Below are 22,449 nucleotides of genomic sequence, written 5' to 3'. Positions count from 1 at the left end.
TGTATTTTGTAGGATGTTAAAATTGTGGTCTCTTTTTATATTTTATTTTGTTTAATTTTTATTTATTAATTATATTTTTACACACGAATTCATATTTAATTTGATTTATTATGGATTCCTTATAAGATAAATGAATAGTAAATGAATTAAGATTCAATTCGATTCATTTATTAATTTTATTAAATAAATTAAATTGAATATTCATTTAATACATGAATTGAATTCAAATTTTGAAATTTTAATTTATTTAATAAATAAATAAAATTCGAATTAGCAGAATTTTGACCAATTCATTTATAATTTGATTCAAATACCATTCATTTATTCCTTTTGTTAAATTATTGTCTACAAGCTCTCTCTTTTGATAACCCAGCTGCCTACATTATCAGGAAGGCATCATGATTGCTAATGTCATATGCTCATTATGAAAATCATTAAGTTGATATCTTAAAAGATGTGAAAAGTTCACATAAAAGAGGTGAACTATTATTATCTTTGGGGCTTAAATGGTAATTTCTTGGCATTCCCGGCTTCGCCTCGCTCGCAAAGTGGAACGGTGTCGTGAGGCGTGACACCATATATAAGCTAAAGTCCCTCTGACTGTCTAAACTGTGACGATGAATTCTCCCTCCCTTTCTTTTCTCTTCTCTAAAGAAACCCTACTCTAAAATGCGCCTTAATAACTGAAACTTAAAAATCATAATTTTTTAAAAAAAATCTAATTATTTAAATAAAAGAAAAAGAAATGACGGATAAGAATCCGTCGCGAAGAGAGTTACTTGATCGATGGAGAGGAATTGAAGAAGAGGAGGAACTGGACGACGGTAACGATCCCTTGAAACGACGCCGGATTGATGGGCTTAAAGAAAAATGGTAAAACTTTTATTTCATATATTTAATTTTAATTAAATGTACGTTCAAATACTTTGAAGTGAGTAAAAAAATTAATTGTAAAAATTTGGTTCTTGTCTTTTTAGTGGCAGTTTCTTAGCTCATTTCATGTGAAACGAATTTTTCAATTTTTATGCAACTAGATTGCACTATTTATTTATTGTTTTAATTTTTTTATCCAGTGAATTAAACTGCTGGTTTGGTTTGGTTAATAGTTTAAGTAATAATTTACTTTTTCAGATTAGTTATTGAATTTGATTTCATTATAGTTAATTGGCGCTAATTCAAAGCCGACGAGGCCTTTAACGATTACTGTGGGTGTTTGAGGGAAGCGGATGGAAAAGAAATGAAATGCATTGAAATTGATATTTTTCTTTTGTTTGGATGTACAAAGCTACCTTGGAAGAAGGAAAGTTAGAGACCTATCAAATTGGACAATGCAAGTTCTGCGTGTTTTAGTTGAAGTTAGTTTATTGACACTGTCACTGTTTTTCTCTATGGAGAACTTCTTGTTACTTATTGATTGGAAAATATTTGGTTTTCAAATCCTGAAACATATCACTGCAGAGGCACCTGGTTTCGAGTTTCTTCAGTTTTTCATATTAGAATCTGCAAATTGTTTAAAGTACTGAAGAAAAAACTGTTGCATCTGTGTTGCGGACCAGTTGTCCTCAGGATCATCTGAAAACCCTATGGTGAAATAAGAAACTAGTTTGCAATAAGATTTACGATAAATATCTGACTTACACTATGCAAACTTAAATGTATATATTATTCCAAAACCCCTCTGCTATTCAGATGCATGAAGAAAAATGAATTAAGCAACAAGAGGTATCTTTAACTTTATAGAGACTAATGCCCAAAATGAAGCAAAAGGCGAATTCTATCCCACAACCCATCAATGTTCTCTTGTTTTTCTCAATAATACAGTTGGTTCTTTCTTGGCATATCACCTAAAATAAATAAGTTTCTTCATAGTTATATCTAACTAATACATTTTTGTGCCAGAATTCTTTTATTGGTTTAATCCTTAATGATCACTGGGAAAACTGTTAAAATTCTTATCTTAATGATGGTAGAATAACTGTGTGAAAAGCATGCCCTCCATGTTTGTATCTTAATATGTTGACAGGTTGAGTGTGCTATATTTTAACTGTATGGCTTTTCCAATTTGACCTGCTTTACTTTGTTCAAGATAAGGGGAGTAATTTTCATTTTTCTTTTTTCAACTAGGTTTGCAGATGCATTCAATTTCTTGATTGGTTTGCCTGAAAAAAATCACATATGGTGTGGCTCATGGGACATAATGGGGCCATACCTGGAGTTGTTTTACAATTACTTTAAAGACGAGTGCCATGACTCTCCGCTCAGACTTTTGTGGAAAAGGATCTCTGGAGAAATGCAGCATTGCATCCAGTGCGTTTCTCAACACCACCAAGCGCAAGAGATGTATAGCATGGAGTATGAGTCAGGTGTCATTGGTCCTCTTCTTGATGTATTGCGAAGTCTTGATGAGGAAAGGGTGACTAAGTACTTGAGAGAGATAAATGCAAGATTAGCGCATCAAGAGTATTATCCTCAAATTGATAATAATCAAGTTATCTGCATCATGTATGAGGTAGTTCGTTCAATTGATTTTTATTTTGTATGCTCCATTTTTCATATCTTCCAATATTTGGTGAATTCACCCTGGTTTATGTTTTCTATCTATCTGATCACAGGTCTTGATGTTCCCTGTCCTATTGGATGATCAGTCCTTGTTCACTGAATTTGAAACATTTATTGAAGCAGTTGATAATATGCATGAACTGGCTTTGGATGGACATCAACTATTTCCTGTATAAGTTATTTGCTTTTTTTGTCATTCATTTCTCTTTATTAGATTCTGTCTCATGAAGTTCACTCTACCTTGTCAGGGTGTTTTTGCATTGTTTTTTTTCAATAGAAGAGTTCGTACAATTGGTCGCAGATTAGCCAGATCTATGGGAAAATTAAGGTATTATTTACTAATAACCTTTTTTTGGGTTGTGCTGGTATACTTGAATGTCACAGATTTTATAGATATGCAGATGATATTGCTAATGTGTTCTTTACCTTGTGGGAAGGGGCTTTAATTGCCAGTTTTCTATGCTTCAGTTTTTTTTTTTTTCTAAAACTTCAACTTGAAGATTATTTTAGGTTGAAGTTTACTGTTTTGGGGGCTGAATGGTTGTGCCTTTTTGTACTTTTCATTTTAACTGTATAAATCTAAATATTGTATTCAGTTCATCATAAGTTTTGGCAGTTTTTGGATGTCTATTTTGTGTGGCATAACCACCCTTTGGAGGGCCATTTTATTTATTTTTAAACAGTTTATATTAGTGTTATTATTTTGTAGACAGCTGGTGTGAAGAACTGGACATATGTATCTCTCTTTTTTAACATTAATATTTACTTTAGTTTCTCACTAAACTTTTTTTTCCCCCCAATCATTGGGTGTTTAGAACTGTTTTTTCTTCAATTCAAGCATCCAGGAAATGGATGACTGCTAATTCACTGGTTACGAGGTCATATTGATCTGAATTTATACCATTCAAGAATTCAAAGTCATGGCCAACTATAAAGAATTGATTTCCAAAGCCAATTGAATGTCGATAAGTCAAAAAACTCATTTTCAGATGGGGCATCTTATGATCCCCAGAGTCAAATATATGATTTTGAAGGCCTAACAATTGTTCACTTTACACTGCTTCCCTAATTATATGCATTATTACTCTTCCTTTTTTTTTTATCTATTCTTAGCAATTGTGCTATATTATCCCATTTACTTTTGGTAAACACTAGTAAAGGAATGGCTAGATCTAGCTGGAGCTCAACAAGTCAATGGAAAAAATTTGCATCGTTAAGTTTTGTCCTTCAAACTATGTTTGGTTGCCAAGAAAACCCTCTTCATCCTTAATTTATTTATTTATTTCCCACTCTATCTGGTTTCTAAAGGAACAGCAGCTCACAACTTTTATCACAATGATCAAGTTTAAAGCATCAATAACGTAATGCTTCTGGAGGGTTCCCTAAGCCTCGTTTTTTTGTGATATATAATATTATGGTGCCCAATCCTTTATACATGGAGCTTTATTATCTTAAAACACAGATGAAATTTAGGGTTCGTTTTACAATAAAAGCAACCAAATTGAGAGTCTTATAAAAAGCTTAGGAAGATATAGATTAATTGGGAAGTAATGTTAGTGCTGTTTCTGTCTGTGTCTATTGCTTTCAAAGTGTTATTATAACTTTTGAAATGAAGTTGCTTTATCAACTAACAAAATCAAACCATTGTAAACCCTAACTTTTTGAGAGTTCTATATGCATAAACGCTTAGGACTTGTTTGACTTCGGAATTGCTGAATTCTATACAGCAATCTGTTTTTTGTTGTACTTTTCCAGACAAAACAACCAATATACTGTATGGTTTAAGAAACACTGAGTAAGGCTAAATCATAGTATTTCTTTTTATGTGCATCTGACATTTTAGATAAGAAAGATATAAAGAAATCATGATGGTTGTTTGTTTAACCACGGAATTATATTTCTCATGGTTGGTTACTGGTCAAGCCACTAGAAGGAAAATGAGAATCTTTGGTGATCTTTGGTCTCTGCTTACTTGATGCAGACTTTTCTTCTGCAGACTACTTCTTTCCAATGGCAAATCATTGAATTCTGACTGCTGTGAAATGGTATTTTAGAATTAATAGTATCATTTAATTGCCTCGGAAACAATGTATAATTACTGTAGGCTTGAAAAATATTGATTATCGTTGCAGAATATTTGGAGATGTCCAGTTTCATTATTTGGCAGTAAATATCCTGGGCTAAGGCATAGATGATACGTGTCATCTCACTCTCTCTCTCTCTTTTTAAACTAATAATGTTGTCTGTTTGGTCGTAGGAGGGCAACAGACTTGGAACCTATGCAGCCTTTGCTTAAGAAATTTATTGGTTTCTTAGAGACTGAAGTATTGACATCAACTTTTAAGACTTCAAGGCCTAGGGCACGATTGAAACGCTTACCTATATGGCTTGGAATCACGTCATTGTAGGGAGCGATGGCCAAAACTCTTAATCCTTTATAAATATTCTTTTCTTCTCTTTTTGGTGCTTATGATTGATTGTGTTTAATTTTTGAAGGCTTGAGTTCTTAGAACCCCCAGCACTAGAAGAAGGGATACTTGAACGGTACCCCATTTTCTTTGATACTGTTCTCAACCATATTAGTGGAGATTCACCTGAATTTTCTCATGCAGTTAGTTGTCTGAGAGAACTCTTCAAAATGCTTGGTAGGTGCCTTTCCCCTTTCTTAAATTGATTATTCATCTAAAGTTGGAGTGACATTCTCTATTTTTCCTTTTCCACTGTATATGCTTGCTTTAAGGTTATAAACTTTGGTTGAGGTCTACATTGTCGCCAAGTGTGATGCGAAATACACTGCTTGGTCAGTGTTTTCATACTCGAAGTGAGAAAATCCATAAAGACATTTTTGACCTCTTCCCTCCTTTCCTGCAGGTATGTTTATTGTTCATCTTCATTCACCCTTTCATAAATATATGATAATATATTTTTACTCTTTTCGATTTTTAAGTCTACATCATAGTGTTTGGGTAGCTTTCTGGATGACTAATGTGTATGATTCCAAATTATTCAGTCACTTGAAGCTTTGCAAGATGGGGAACATGAAAAGCAGCGCCGGCATTTTCTGTACTTTCTCCTTTATCAAGTCCCAGTGAGCAGCAACTTCAGTGTTCTAACTGCACAAATGGCCTGCAAGGTTCATGCTACTTCTTCTAGAAATTAAACAGATTTGCATAATGTGGCATGTTGCCATGTCTGTTTTCATCATTCACTTTCTTCAACGGTTCTATTGCTCTAGCTCATCTCTGTTGCATTTTGCAAAAGTGCAATTTCAGATTTCCCTTCTTATTATACACCGAGGCTACAAGATGAACCCACCATGCCCACCCTTCGAATGTGCACATATGTGGTATGTAAATCAGTTCCTTTGTACTTGGTTATGACTATATCTGTGGGCTATGGAAAGGAGATACTTAAGAAAAAATTATCTCAAAGTCAGAGTGTTTGAAGAAAATGAAGTTTGTTTCACTTGTATCTTCATGCAAACTCAGGGATAATTTTTTTTACAGTGGACCTTGGTTTCCATTTTCTTTAGCAAGCTTAGAGTAGAAAATCAAATCTTCTTTTCAGTTTTACTCAAACCCCTCAACCGACATACATATACAGATAAATTCACACTACTCATTTTTCAGTAACTTTAATGGACAGGGGCCCTTTCCTTGTGTCTTCTCTGAAGGATTCTTCCCTTCACAGTTCTCTGCGGCAACCTGCCTTTGACCTTATACAAACTATTATAGTGTCTGATGCCGCTGCCTTGGTAACTTCCGTTCTGAAGTCTGCCAGACCTCTTAGAACTGAGACAATAATTTCTGTTGAGATGAATGAGGATGAGGATGATCTTAAGTTTCCATTTGATCCAGATGTTGATGAGAAGGACGATAATAGTTCTTGGAATGAATTTACCGCACAAAGTAGAATTACTTCTCAGGAGTTCAGAGTATGGATGTGCATTCCAATGTTGTGGATTGATGTTCTAGTTGATATCAATCCCTCTGTCCTACCAGTGTCATTTTCCAAGGTTGTCTTCTGGGCTCGATCTCACTTTTCTATTGTAGAACCTGAAATTAGTGCGGAAATGGCACTTGATGTCAGAGCTTGGCTGTCGTCATCTGCTACAGAAATCTCTTCTACATTTGGGTGGAAGGCTCCAACTGGTTGTGATGATGGTGGAGCTGGAAAGGTGTCCAAGAACTCAATGGAGGTGTCAACAATGTGTCTTCCTTTAATAAGGGCATTCAAGAGGTTTTTAAACTCATTATCTTCTTTTGTTAATTCATCTTTTCTGATATATAGTTTTGATAAATTTATTATATGTGTTCAAGTTGATTGAATATGACAGTGCTGCTGCTTATAATTATATTAAGTAATTAGTCAAATCTGGATTGTGGATGTGTTTTTACAGGTTAACTGCACATTTTATAGTTCAAATAGGACAGGGAGAGCTTCGAAAGCAGTGGACTTGGGAGCCAAGGATGGGTGAAAGCTTGATCCTTTCGCTTGTGGATCCTAATGATGTGAGTGTGTCTAGTTTTTATCAAATCGTAACTTCACCTTTATGGTTTTCATCAATTGACAATTTTAACACACTCATACTCTCTCTGTCCTGTAATTGAACGTCGACCAAGATCTAAATATAATTTTTTCTGTCTTTGCTTGATGCAGAATGTGAGACAATTTGGTAAGTGTATTTTGGAACAAGTGTCGAACACCAGAGGTCTTGCTTCTGGTCTGAAATTTCTTTCCTCGTCCACTTCTTCCTTGTCAACCATTTTTCTGGGCTTGAAACATGCTTTGAAACTGGTGAGTGTTAGAGTTCTTTTAAGCAGGTCTTGTCATTTGATGATAATTTCTATTTTCTTTTTCCTTTTTCTCTTCTTTAAAGAGAAAAAAAAATCAACCTTTTGGCTCTTCTCATAGCCATTGAACCTATTAAAACTCATTTGACATCCAAGTTATGTTCCTTGGGTGTGTTTTTATGATAAATGGTTGCTATAAATAAAAGGATGTGGAATGTCGAGATCCTTTATGATATAAGAACAAAGAACTGATAACCCCATTTTGCACATTTCCAGGTTCAACTAGATTCTGTTCTATTAAAATTTCAGAGTTTACATCACTTTTTCTTTGTTCTTCGGAAAATATTTGAGGAAGGGCATTTACCCAAATGTGATTTGCTTAAAAGTTCATCTGGTCACTCAAGTATTACAATGTTCTCTTCCCAAGGTGGATTTCTAAGGCAGCCGCAGTTTGAATCTTTTGATGCAAATACTGGATGCTCCTCAAATATTGACTTAAAGTTATGGGAGAAGTTTCATTACACGCTGTCGGAAATTACATGGCCTTCTGTAAAGAGGTGTTTGCAAGAGGGGAAAACATTTCTTGATTACAGTCTCTGTCAGGTAAATTCAGGATCTAATTAGGACAATATTATCTGTTAGTCCCATTTTGTTTTATTCCTGTTCTTGTGAATTCTTGATGATTTGTTTTTTGTAAATTCGTTTATTATTTACTTGTTGGTTTCATTGTATGAGTATTTGAAAAGCCATTTACTTTCCAGTGGAGTAATTAGATTAGGGAACACGTCTGTGGGTGTCTGTGCCTGGGTGCATTCACACCTACTTGTGTGGGTCTATTGAAAACCTTTTTTTTTTTGTTTGTCTGTGCCTTGTAAATATTATCTATTAAAATCGCAACTCTACTATTTTGGTTTGCTAGGAAGTATGAAGTACTTGTGCATATCATCTATGATTTTCTTGTGGATATAGCATGGACTGCTTTCTCTAAGCAGGCTAATTTAGTCTCGTACCCCTTATTGTTTCAGATGACTTGTATTCGCGTACTTGAGATCCTACCTGTTGTTTTCGGAAAAGTCTGCCCATTGCTTGCTGAACTCTCTGGGTATTCTGCAACAACAATGCAAAATGTATTTGACTTCAAATGGCTTCATGATCTGGTGGATTGGGGAAAGTCACAACTTAAAGTCGTTATTGTCTACTGGAAACGAACAATAACTTGTTTGCTAAACCTGCTAAAAGACTCGTGCAGTGGTACTTCCTTGTTGACCGTCAGTTCCATTGAAAATCTCATTTCATCTGGTGAGCTTTTCATTTGATAACTTATGTTGGCAAATACCACTTTCCTGTTTATCATCAACTATTTTGCTCCATGTTTTTTTTATTTTTGTGTCACATATTTATTTTTGGTTAAATTTTTCATTCCTTGCTTAGATCATCTTGACATGGATGGATTGGTGGAAAAAGTATCACTCCTTTGTGTTTCACTATCAAAGGAATCATCTCGCAATAGTGGAAAGACCTTGATGTCAATGGCACACTTTCCTGAGGACCTCTCTGTGGAGAGAAAATCTGCAACTTTAGATATAAGGCCTTTTCCTGTGAAGGATATGGATGTTGAAATCCTGGATTCTGAAACAATAGCTAGCAAAAGTAAAGATAATCTAATTGTTGTTTCGGATGATGAGACAGAAAAAGAACCTTCAGTTGATCAGGGCCTTCTATCTGATTTCAAGTCAAGACAATGTGTTGTGGTTAGCAAGACTGGGGCACCTATATCTGATAAAAGAGCTTCACAAACTGAATCTTTGAAGAACAGGGTTTCTATCTTGGATTCTTCTAAGGATTTGTTGGATGGTTCTGGCCCTGCTTCCCCAAAGCAGGTCTTGGACGAATCAGTCGGAAAATCTCTCAATTCTCTAGACTCAAAAGTTGTTGATGGAAAGAAGAAAGAATCAAACTCCAAATTCAATGCAAGTGATTCTCTTTCATTCCAAAATAGAGTTGGTTTGAGGAATAAACCAGTTGAATCCTCCAGTTTCAAAAATGTGAATCAAGCTAGCACCAATGTGGTTGCAAAACCTACCAATAAATTACTGAAAGAGTTAGTATGTGATGTAGAAAATGATCCATTGGAGTCTTCTTTTAAATCTGGGAAACATCAGCAGACATATCTGACAAAGTCAGGCCCTTTTGTTCCTAAACGACAAGTCATTCAACTTAAATCACCCTTTGAAAATCGATGTGGCTTGCATAGGATGGAGACTGGAGTTAAAAGGTTCGGGCCTCCTAAGCTTGATGACTGGTATAAACCCATTTTGGAAATAGATTATTTTGCAACAGTTGGATTAGCATCTTCTAGAGAAGATGAGAATCGTGTTCATTGCAAATTGAAGGAGGTTCCAGTGTGTTTTCAATCACCTGAACAATTTGTGAGTATCTTTCGGCCGTTGGTTCTGGAGGAGTTCAAAGCACAGTTGCATAGTTCCTTTCTTGAGATGTCTTCATGGGAGGACATGTACTATGGTAGTCTGTCTGTGCTGTCTGTTGAGAGGGTTGATGACTTTCATCTTGTTCGCTTTGTCCATGACGACAATGATTCTGTGACTTCTAAAATCTTCTCAGAGAATGACCTTGTTTTGCTCACTAGAGTGTCTCCACAAAAGACCCCTCATGATGTTCACATGGTTGGAAAGGTATCATTTCTTAGTTTCTGTAATGTGTGAAGAGTTGAATGAGAGTCAATACATTTAGTCAAATGGCAAACTATTTTGACATCTTTTATTATTGGAAACCATAGTTCTAGGAGATTGTATCACTAGCATAACTGCCAGCCTGGGCTCTTAAACCAGATGAGAACAGCCTTTGTCAAAAGAGAGAAGAGTAGTGTCTTTTGAGACCTGCTGTTGTGGCTGTAGCCAATGAGAAGGGCATATGGTTGGTGATGGTGATAAATGATAAAGGCATAAATGTTTTTGATAAGTTTGAGATACTACGGATGTGCGCAGACTCACAAATACATTTTAAAAAATAATATTGAAGTCTTAAAAATAAAGAAGTCTTTGGAATGATTCTACTATCCTTTGACATCATATTTTCTTCAAAATGTGTGTATGAGTGTATCTTATTCTCATCTCAAACCTGTTCTTAATCTTTATTGGATAAGTCTTTGAAGGACCATAGTACCTATGTAATAACAAAGTTATTCTTAAGTGGTGATTAATAGTTTTGGTGTCCTGCATCCTGCTGTAAGACTTAAATTTCAGTTCCACTTGTAATCTCTCCCTTTTTCAGTTCTTGAAGATTCACCATCTTCCTCAAACATGCCCACGATTTAATATCTATCAAGCACCGAAGGTTGATACTTGTAAGATATTTAAGTGGCAAAGTACTGGATCTTATTTAGATCGTTGGTAGAAATGGACCCTTCTGTTGGATCAGTGCTTGACATTTATATCTCTCTAATTTGTTCGTTATTTGCATCGTATGTTTTTATTATTCTGAAGGACTCACCTGTTCCTCAGGTGGAACGACGTGAGAGAGACAACAACAGAAGGTCAAGTATACTGCTCATCAGGTTCTATCTTCAGAATGGATCTGTACGTTTGAATCAAGCTAGGAGGAACCTTCTCGAACGTAGCAAATGGCATGCTACTCTCATTATGAGCATTACACCTCAGCTTCGAGAATTTCATGCTTTATCATCACTAAAGAGTATCCCTTTACTTCCAATTATTCTGAATCCTGTCAATGTTTCCCGTGGATACAATGAATCAAGAGAACCAGACCTGGGTAAGCTTTCTCAACTGCAGCAAATTTTAAAGACTTCTTTTAATGAAAGTCAACTCCAAGCTATCAGTGTTGCTATTGGATTATCATCTAGCTGGAAGAAAGATTGTGAATTGTCTCTTATTCAGGGTCCTCCAGGTACTTCTTACTACTTTTGGTTTTTTTCTTTGTTCTCATTTTCCCTTCTTGTTTAACTTTTAGTGGATCAGACATCGGCAGCATTATTTTCTTTTTTTATTTTTCTATTCGAATAACTAGGGACTGGGAAGACCCGAACTATAGTTGCCATTGTGAGTGCATTGCTTGCTACTAGAACTTCCCCAAAAAGTCATCTGAAACAAAATTATAGTTCATGCATCAATTCAAGGCCAAAGATTGGCCAGTCTGCTGCAATTGCAAGGGCATGGCAGGATGCTGCCTTAGCCAGGCAAATAAATGAGGATTCAGAAAGGGATAAAAAATCATCAGAAAGTTCTGTGAGAGCAAGGGTGCTCATTTGTGCTCAATCAAATGCAGCAGTTGATGAGCTGGTATCAAGAATATCTAAGGAAGGTCTGTATGGTAGTGATGGTAAGACGTATAAGCCATATCTTGTAAGGGTTGGAAATGTTAAAACAGTTCATCCAAATTCACTACCCTTCTTTATTGATACGCTTGTTGACCATCGTTTGGCTGAAGAAAGGATGCATTTAACCGATCCAAAGAATGAATTCTGTACACGCTCTTCTACCCTACGTTCTAATTTGGAAAAGTTAGTTGACCGTATTAGGTTTTTTGAAGCTAAGCGTGCTAACACCAAGGATGGAAATTCAGACCCTAAAAATATGTTGGATGATGAAGTTCATAAGGGGGATGATGTAAAATTGTCTGATGTCGAACTAGAGGCAAAGCTACGGAAACTGTATGAACAAAAGAAACAAATTTATAGAGAACTTGGTGCTGCTCAGGTGCAGGAAAAGAAATCATATGAAGAAACCAAAGCTTTAAAACATAAACTGAGGAAGTCTATATTGAAGGAAGCTGAAATAGTGGTAACTACTTTAAGTGGCTGTGGTGGAGATCTTTATGGAGTATGCTCCGAATCTGTATCAGGTTTTAAATTTGGCAATCCATCTGAGAATACTTTATTTGATGCTGTTGTAATTGATGAGGCAGCCCAGGTAGTACTTGTCCATGAACTTTAGCATGTTAGGCTTTTCATTGTTTCAGTGGTTGTGTTGCTTCATTTTGAGTTTTTAATCTCTGTTCTAATGGCACTACAGGCTTTAGAACCTGCAACTTTGATTCCTCTCCAGCTTTTAAAGTCATATGGGACAAGATGTGTTATGGTAAGGATAACTTAATTTATCTATTAGACTTAAAGAATTTAAATTGAATACTTGAGTTTCTTACTGAAGTTTGAAATTTGTTAAGGTTGGTGATCCGAAGCAGCTTCCTGCAACAGTTCTGTCTAATGTTGCGAGTAAATTCCTGTATGAGTGCAGCATGTTTGAGCGTTTACAGAGGGCGGGACATCCAGTTGTCATGTTAACCAAACAGGTGAAATGAATCAGACTTGGTTCATTTAATTTGTACAGGTGTCAGGTATCATGGACATGTCATGCTTATGAAAATGACACTAGAAGCTAAAATAATATATCTTAACTTAGTAAACAAGTTGTTTTCACCCTCACTAAATTAAAAAACGAGGGAAAAACTTTAATTTTATAATTAACCTTGTATTCACTTAGGTATGGATGTATACATATGTTCATGTTTATGTATATATGTATATGTGCATGTGTGTATATATTTAATGAGGGTCCCTTACTTTAAAGTAAGGGATAAACTAGAAGACAAGATAAACACACACTTCAGCGCAGTGTATTTTATCTTGTAGTATATTGAAATGTGTGTTTTTGTCTTTTTGGAATCCCATATTCTATTAAAGTATGGGACCCCCATTAGAACATTCCCCCCCAAAAAAAAAATCTAGGAACCAAGTCTGAGATATTTTTGTGGATCCACCGGCCCTATTTTTATTTTTACTCTTTTTAATTTCTTCTAATGATGGCCCCACCGCTTGACACCATTTGAAGAAATCAAAAATTAAAAAAAAAAACAAGGGCCCACCATTGGAAGAAGTGAAGATAAATAAATAAAAAGTCAATGTGGTGGGGCCCACCATTGAACTAATTTTTTTAAAAAATAAAACTGGTGCTGTTGGATTCATTGTAATGGAACAGATGAAACTGAAACCTAAATGTGGGATCTCTGGTTATGAGTATAATCTGGGATCCCTGGTCCTGTTCGCAACTACATGGACCTTGTAGAGAGCAACTGCATATGTGGTGCAATCTTTTAGCCCCTTGTGGATGTTGCTGAAGTTGTGGAATCAAACAACACTATGTGGTAGTGTTAGTCACCATAACATAAGCAACATCTCTCAAATCAATACTCTCTCTCTGCATACATATATCAAAAGATGCGTTGCAAGGTTTAAAGCTATCACTTGTGAGAAGTGTTATTAAGGTTGTTAGTTTTGGCTTATACAAAGTTGGTTAATATTATCAGAAATTTAATTCAATGGTTGTACAAGATGAATGTATATTGTTAACTTGCAATTGATGGCTCATTCTAGTTATGAATCTCTATGATGGAAGTGCTTATAGTAGATAAGCTTGGACTGAAATGATTTCCAGTTTTTGGTTATCCTAAGGGCTTCCTGTAGGATGTATTTTGATTCCAGCAGTTTTTCCAGCTTCATTTTCACTTGACCAATGTGGGTTTTTAAAATTTCTGAATTTCAGATACTTAACGACTGTATTCTACCGCGTTGGCATGAGCTCTTCTTTGTAATATCATTTTATTGTCTGCCAGCCCTGCCTTGAGTTACATTATTCTCCTGCATCCTCTAAGATGAGGAAGATTAAAAAACTATTTTGTGGACTGGGATAGTTTTTTTTTTTCCCCTGTTGTCCTTGGAAGAAAAGAAAGTTTTGTATTTTTCAATCAGACTTCACTGTATCTAAATAATTTTGAATATTCATACGTGCTAGTTATCATATTTAGTTTATTCTATGTAAAGTCAAATACGAATATCTATATTTTTCTTTCCTCATGGGCCTCTAAATTAATTGTGTTGAAGACCATGAAACTTTTGGATATTCAGAATCTTACAGACTGTTGGTTGATGGTTTGAGCTTTACCACTTAGTCTACAAGTTATCAATTGGTTAGCTAACATTAATCAGGGAAATGAGAGAGAGTGACTCTAAGACAGTAAAGTACATCCAACTAGAGAAAGTTGAGAGAGAAACTTCTCATTAGTTTCTTTAGATATCAATATAATCCAGTCCCTTAAACCAACTAAGAAGGCTTTTATTGAGCTTTATCCCCAACTTCAGTATAAATATGGGAATGAAGCCTGCCATAGGTTGATTATTTGACTCTTATATTATGGGCACATGAGTGCTGCCGATATGGCATCTGCCTGGGACTACAATATGTTTCCTTCTAAGTAATATATCTGTCCTATGGAACCAAATTAGGAGAGGATTAAACTTTGACATCTATGATCACTACCAATAGTTTGTTTTACTTACAAGCTTTCTTCTATTGGCAGTACCGGATGCACCCAGACATATGTCGGTTTCCTTCATTGCATTTTTATGAAAATAAGCTTTTGAATGGTGAGGAGATGTCGCGAAAATCAGCACCTTTTCATGTTACTGGAGGTCTTGGGCCCTATGTATTTTATGACATTAGTGATGGCCAAGAGCTTCGTGGTAAGAATGCTGGTGCATTCTCCCTTTATAATGAGCATGAGGTTGATGCTGCTGTTGAGTTGCTCAGGTTTTTCAGAAAGAGGTATTTGTTTTTCACCCTAAATGTTAGTTTTGATTTTAACTTATGTTTGAATGTGCAGTTGTTCATAGTTGATTTTTTCTTAATTTTGTATATTACCTACTTCATGAAGGTATCTATCTGAGTTTGTTGGTGGAAGAATTGGCATTATCACACCATACAAGAGTCAACTTGGGCTTCTGCGTTCTCAGTTTTCTAATGCATTTGGATCTTCTGTTACATCTGATATAGAATTTAATACTGTGGATGGTTTCCAAGGCCGAGAGGTTGACATACTAATACTTTCCACTGTTAGAGCAGCAGATTCATCCTCTGCTTCATCTGGGAGCCGCTCAAGCAGTATTGGGTTTGTTGCTGATGTAAGAAGAATGAATGTTGCTTTGACGAGAGCCAGACTCTCTTTATGGATTTTAGGTAATGCGAGGACTTTGCAGATGAATTATAACTGGGCTGCTCTTGTAAAGGATGCTAAGGAGAGAAATCTGGTCATATCAATTAAAAAGCCATATGCATCCATGTTTAAGTCCATGTTTAAATCCTCTCTTAGGAAGAACCATTCTTCTGAACTTCAGGATGATCATTTAAGCCAGCTGAAACACACTGAAAAGCATGGAGATACTAATCAGTTTGTCAAACAGATTGGTCGCAAGAGTAGGGCAGGTGTAGAAACGAAAACAAGAGATATCGACCATATGGCTCAGTGTAACAAGGCAGTTGCTAGAGATAATGATACTGTTTCGGCAAAGAGAGAAGATCTACAAACTAGCAGAAGAAGAGCCAGAGATCAATCTGATCTTCCCAAGACTGATCATCCTTCTGCTGCTGCAAATGGTCAGAGCAGAACATCAAAGAGTGTGAAATCAGCAGTTTTAGGAGAGCATGTTTTGGATAGTGAAACCAGAGGGGAAGAGAGCGGCAAAAAGAAATTCAGTTCTTCAAATACACTTACAGATCAGAAGAAAGATGAATATTCAAAGAGTAAACTAGACCAAAGTGCACCTTTAGATCAGCAGAAAGATAAATATTCAAAGGGTAAATCAGACCACTCTGGACATGAAGCAGGTAATAGTCATAAGCACTCGAAGTTCAAGGTTTCAAAAGGTTCAAGCAAATCTTTTGAGCAGGACAGAAGCTTGAAAAAATTGAAAGGTTCGGATCCTTCAACTGGAGGTAGTCAAAAGGAGCAAGAGGCAAATGATCAAGGAAGAAATCCTAATAGTGTAGGCAGTTCCGACGCTTTAATCGCAAAAAGAAAGCAACAACGTGAAGCTGTTGATGCCATTCTTTATTCTTCTCTCATTTCCTCGAAGAAGCCAGAACCAGTGAAACCAGCACCCACTAAAAGGTCTCTTTCCCCAACTTCAATCGCTGGCGGTGGCATCAGACCACCCAAAAGGAAAAAAGGTGAGCCCACTGCATTACTTCTCTATGTAAGTTTTTTAACACTGTTCTTTGTTAGTGCGAGATTCTCTGCTAATGAGAAGCATGCTTCTGGGTAGTAGCTTTCTAAATTTGCATTTGTAGTCGTTACCAAAGTGGCTTCAAACTCTTGCTACATGGGTTTCTTTGTTTTTAATATTCACATTTGAAATATTATTTACATACATTTTGTTTTGCTTCCGGCAGTTCCAGCGGCATCCTCAGAAAGTGCATTGCAAGACCAGTGAAGGGACAAATTATTGAGCACCCATGCTTGTCTTTTGGTGTCTTTGGTCCAAAGATTTGAATGGGGCTTGACAATGATATTCCTTATTCGAAACTTTTAAGGAAAATTGCAAGGCTGCCTTTCACGGCTAGGAATGAGATAATCAACTGCATCTCTCGCAAGTTTTGAAATATCATTATTAGGGCCAGCAACTGTTGTGGACGGGTGGTTCTACTTTTACTGCCTGATCGGTGGTCGCTCTGTATATCAACCTTGTGTGTAATAGTTGATGTAAATACTTAGTTCTTTATAGTGCAAAAGCAATTTCCCAAAATATATTTTTCGAAGTCCTAATATTCTTTGCATAGGCATCCTGAAATTTGTTGCAATTATTAGTCATTGGATGAAATTTCAATTAATATTCGTGAAAATGAAACATTTGCCTCCATTCATTTAGAAAACCGTGCGGATTTTGCAAGACTTGTTTCGCCTAAAACAACGCTGCTGTTTCTATATATTAAATAAGGTCAAACCCAGAACCAAATGTGCTTAGGTGAATCAAAATTGCTTGAAGGAAGACTGCATAATTCTCCATTCTACTTTTTCTTGCTGTTTGTGGGCAAAACGCTCTTCAACAGCCCGTCAACGTGGTCCGTGATAAGGTATAGTTTATGTGTTTCTTTGGATGAATATTGAGATCATTTTATCTAAACTTTAACCAAAGGAATATAGAAGACTTAATAAATAGTAGAACCTCGATAAGCTAATGGCATTTAACTAAGAAAAACCTATTAATCAATGGATATTAATTCATCGACTTATAAATTAGCACGTTGACCCGAAGGCTCGGGATTGGCAAAACATATTATTGTAACGAGATTTTAATTTGCCTAGGTTCTGCTACAATTCTATTGAATGTATCAGGAACCCACCAATCTTCTTCACTGGACTTCGTTAATAGACAATAACCTTTATAACAAATAGCTTCCTCAACATCCACTCAACTTCATTTTGTCAAGTGTCTGACTAATGTAGGTCAGTCAGGCCAGCACATTGCACCATTTGGCCAGAATACATGGGAAATATTTACTACTTCAGTCATAAATAATATTATGTTATATATTCATTTATTTTGAAAACCAACATGTAAATAGTAGTTATATTAAATTCAACTACACGTCACACATGTAATAATTAATTGTATTATTTCTAATGTGCCATAGACTTTCTCTTTGGGAAAAGATGCAACCATTCCTCATGCTGCTATTAAACAAAATGAATCCCAGTAACATAAGAAAATATATGACAATATTTTAGCGCACATGAACAAATAACTGTTTTATTTCTGCATTATGTATATCATTTACACATGTAATCTTGTAGAAACTTTTGTCCGTGCTGTTTCATGAGTCATCACTCTGCATATATTTTCATTTTATCATTCATAATCTTTTCCCCTAATATTCGTTCCAAGCCACACCCACCATGTTCTCATTATTTCACACCACCAACTTTCCAATGATTATTCTGTACATTATCAAGGGGGTTTTTTTTTTTAATTTTAATTTTAATTTTTGTTTCACTTTTTATTTCGCTTGAGTTGTGAATTATGAAGTGCAACAGGTTGAAAGTACATGGTTGATTTTGATGTATCAAATACTGCTTTAGTTCATCTCTCTGATGATGAAGATGAATTTTATGTGCCATTATGCGAATACAGGTTGTTCTGCAGCAAGATCATGATCAGAAACCAAATCCTTCATTGATGTATCAAATCATATCATATATAAATTTTCTTGTATTATTTGCAATAATTGGCTTTGCCAAGACACCAACTTTTCTTCATTAAAGCATCACGTAGCCAATATTAATGAGTGAGCTCATTCTGAGGAAAAATTGAAAATCATGGTTGAAACTTGACGGTTCTGACGCATTAAATGATTTTCAAATTCGTCATCGAGCATGGGATTGGATCGAGTATATATATTTTCAAAAGGTTTCCTAAATATATTTAATGTAACTTACAGTCAGATAAAATTTATTTGTAGATCCATTAAGACCCATTATTTTGTTATTCATATTTATACTTAAAAGTTTAATTATAAATTACATTAAACGTGACATAAGAAAACCCTTAAATTTACTAAGTGGATATTTTTGATAATTTTTAAAATAGATTAAATAATTAGCTCAAACTCTAAAAATTAGAGGAACATTTACCTCCTTTTAGCTAGTAAATCAATCTCTTCACTCTCAACTTTGAATTTTGTAATTGTCAAATATCTTTTTAATATTCCTATATGTTTTCTAAACGTCTATAAATAAAAAAATCTGAATAATCTTTTTCAGTTGTAGTGTACTGTTGGTACAACTTGTTTTATTATCAGCCACGTAGAATTAATACTTTCAAGCGCATTGCATATAATGGAAAGAAGTGATTGCTTCAAATTTAATGTGGAATTAATTGCACATTAACAAATTGGTGTAATAATAATTATAAATTGGCATATCCTTTAACCTTTTTTAATTATTATTTACAAGGCTCCGAAGCCTTCCAGCTGAAGTATATCGATTAGCACATGGATAATCATGTGACCTATGCACATGATGCATTACTCAAATTGTCACAGCAATCTCCAATGAGTAATGCCGTGTGAGTATTAGAATAATACAAACTAATTAATTTATGTTTAGTGTGATTCAATAACTCAACGTCTTTAATTTATTGATATAGTAATATCTCTGGCTATCAAGTGAATGGTGTTGATTTGTATTCATTTAATTTCATTTTCTTCTCAAAGAGTGTTATATATACATATCCCTTTAAGTAAATATTAGGTATAGAAGTATGGTGGGTAAATATAGGGCTAGAATTGTATGTCAATAAATTTTATTGTCGTATTCAATTTTTACATTCCAAATTAATATTTTAGAAATTTATTTGATACGATAGTATTGTATTGAGGTTCCACTATTTGATAGGTAGAATTTAGTGTTAGCGTTTGTAATGTTAAATATATATATATATATATCTCTGACTTTAATAAAGGCAGGAATTAGCTAAAAGACAAAATAAATACAGATTTCAATGCACTGTATTTTATCATGTAGTGTATTAAAATTTAAATTTTTTTATCTTTTAACTGATCTCTAACTTTATTAAAGTTAGGGATTCCTGATTGGAAAACTAATATATATATATATATATATATATATCTTATGGATATTTAATTTTATGATTGGAGCTGCAGTGTGGAGACATGATCATGTACATCAAATTTGGTGGTTACATGTATGAGCGGTTACAAGTTGACAAAAGGAAAAAGAGTTCCAAAATGAGTCAGAATTAATCAAAGGCTCACCAGAAACCTTCATTATTTGGCTGCGATTGACTCCATTCGATTCACCTTAGCTTGCTGCTGCTTCCTTTGAGACTAACGAGGAATCCTGACAACATTATCTCCTTCCATTTCCTAATTCTCTCAAATTCATCTCTTTTGACCCCCTTTTTTTTTGGCATGGGTATGGATATAGATATATATAACACCTAGAGCAATCATTGGCTTCTTTTTTATGAGGCATTCAAGAAGATCACATGCAATTTGCATTTTGAAAATCCATTGGTAACCACGGCCTTTTTTTTTTTCATAATAAACATTTTTGGGTTGCTTCGATATAAGGTCTTGTACTAAAGCTTTCTATTTGCATTTTGCCCAAATCATTGCGTCTTTTTTATTTCTTATATTTTGTACTTTTAGTAGTTTTAAAGTTTGGGTCATGTTACAGTGCATCAACTGCACTGTACATCTGCTGCAAGGTTTAAGTTGTTCTTGATAAATTGCTCATCAGATGTAACAAGTTCGCGTAACCTACCTGGTAATTAAAATAAGTTATTACTAATAATTAAAAAAGTTCTTACCTATAAAAAAAATGGGACAGACGTACAATGCAACTGAAACACCATAGCCACAGCTTTAGAGTTTTTAACTATTAATTTTAGGGAAATTATCACTGCACCACCTTTTTTTTGTTTTATGTTCATCCAACCACTAAAAAATTCTAACATATTTTCTGCACCACATTTTTTTTTAATTTGTATCAACTAGCCACTTTTTAACTAACACCGTTAAATAATTTAAAATGAAATGACAATTTTACCCCTAAATAAATTAAAAGACCATTTTATTTTATAAAAACTTTGAAAAATAAGAAAATTATAATTATAAAAATACCCCAAAATTTAATAAAAATAAATCTCCAACAAAGGTTCTCAGCTGATTTTTATTTAATTTAGATTTTGTAAAATTTTAATAATTATTTTTATTAAAAAATTATAATTTTGCAAAATTTTAATAAAAATGACTGAATTTATTTATTAAAAAATAAATCCCAAAATTTTAATAATTTAGGGGATTTTTATTAAATCCCAAAATTTTGTAATTATTTTTATAATTATAATTTTTATTTAGATTTTTATTAAAAATAAAAATTCTAATTTTGGGATTTATTTTTTATTAAACTTAGGGGTATTTTATAACTATAATTTTCTTATTTTTCAAAGTTTTTTTAAAATAAAATGATCTTTTAATTTATTTAGGGGTAAAATTGTCATTTCATTTAAATTATTTAATTGTGTTAGTTAAAAAGTGGCTAATTGATACAAATTTAAAAAAAAAAGGTGGTGCAGATAACATGTTAGAATTGTTTAGTGGTTGGATGAACGTAAGGCAAAAAAGAGGTGGTGCAGTGATAATTTCCCTTAATTTTATTGAATTCGATGATAGCGATAGATTAATAGAGGATCTCTATGCTACTTCATTCGGGTTCAATAAGTCAAAACAAAAAGATAGTTTTCACTAACCAGACAAAGATTAATAATATTTCACGGTCTTGTTTATATATATATATATATATACATATTGAACTGTTTAATAGACAAGAAAAACAAAAATTTCAATATACTAATAAATAAAAAGAAATTAATTTTTAACATATTGAAATATGTGTTTCTTAATATTTTAGTATACACAAAGTAAGGATATTCTCACTAGAAATAGACTATATATATATATAGTCTTTTTCTTAAGTTATTAAAGGGATTCTTAAGTTATTAAAATAAGAGATAAACTAAAAGACAACAAAAACATGCACTTCAATAGTATTTTCTCGTATAGTGTACTGGAGTGTGTGTTTTGCGTGTCTTTTAGTTTATTCCTTACTTTAATAACTTAAGAGAACTCTTATTAGATAATGACTATATATAGTAGTTTTCTGGTGAGGGATCTTAAAGTGCAGGAAAATCCAGGAAAGCTTTAAAATCGCACGACTTTAAAGGCTTATAGTTTTAAGCCTTTAAAACCATGCGGTTTTAAAACTTTACCGCACTTTCCCGCACTTTAAAATTCCGAACTGAAACATTTCTCTATAATCTTGAACTTTATCAAAGTTTGGGAAAGCTATTAATACATATGCTTTAATAATATAAGTCATTACACTATTAAATCATATTACGTAATATATACACACACACACATTCTCAGGTGCGGCTACCCTTATCTTTTTTAAATGCGTAAATATTGTTAAGCTATACGACTTAATAGAGTTAATTTTTCATATGCTATAAAGTCGTGCAAGTTAATAGCATTAACAACTGACTATATTAAATTGTACGGCTTAAAAGTGTGTCCGCATGAAAAGAAAATGAAAGCACCCGCACTAGAGAAGAACTATAATTTTCAATCAGGAATCCTTAACCATATTAAAGTCAATGATAAGTTAAAAGACAAAAACACATATATTTCAACACATTACTTGATAAAAT

At 34.1% G+C, this 22,449-nt stretch overlaps 1 protein-coding gene across 2 annotated transcripts; it reads left to right on the top strand.

Moving 5' to 3' along the window:
• The first annotated feature begins 393 nt into the window (after nucleotides 1–393).
• On the top strand, nucleotides 394–17,028 carry LOC18045729. 2 transcript variants are annotated; one of them, XM_006436341.2, is made up of 22 exons: nucleotides 394–873; nucleotides 2,125–2,509; nucleotides 2,613–2,729; nucleotides 2,808–2,887; nucleotides 4,817–4,963; nucleotides 5,056–5,204; nucleotides 5,300–5,430; nucleotides 5,570–5,692; nucleotides 5,832–5,905; nucleotides 6,205–6,798; nucleotides 6,959–7,070; nucleotides 7,219–7,356; nucleotides 7,629–7,955; nucleotides 8,378–8,651; nucleotides 8,784–10,045; nucleotides 10,874–11,276; nucleotides 11,397–12,298; nucleotides 12,401–12,466; nucleotides 12,552–12,677; nucleotides 14,742–14,986; nucleotides 15,096–16,387; nucleotides 16,610–17,028. In XM_006436341.2, exons 1-22 carry the CDS (start codon nucleotides 746–748, stop codon nucleotides 16,648–16,650), a joined length of 7,116 nt encoding a protein of 2,371 aa, XP_006436404.1. In that variant the 5' UTR covers nucleotides 394–745; the 3' UTR covers nucleotides 16,651–17,028. The 2 variants fall into 2 exon arrangements, with proteins under 2 accessions (XP_006436404.1, XP_024042580.1); XM_024186812.1 differs by lacking the exon at nucleotides 394–873 and adding an exon at nucleotides 1,337–1,355.
• The last annotated feature ends 5,421 nt before the right edge of the window (nucleotides 17,029–22,449 follow it).

The sequence above is a fragment of the Citrus clementina genome, unplaced genomic scaffold (assembly GCF_000493195.1).
Source record: "Citrus clementina cultivar Clemenules unplaced genomic scaffold, Citrus_clementina_v1.0 scaffold_4, whole genome shotgun sequence".
Taxonomy (NCBI): Eukaryota; Viridiplantae; Streptophyta; class Magnoliopsida; order Sapindales; family Rutaceae; genus Citrus; species Citrus x clementina.
The sequence above is the reverse complement of the archived record's forward strand: the minus strand, read 5'-3'. Positions and strand labels throughout refer to the sequence as shown.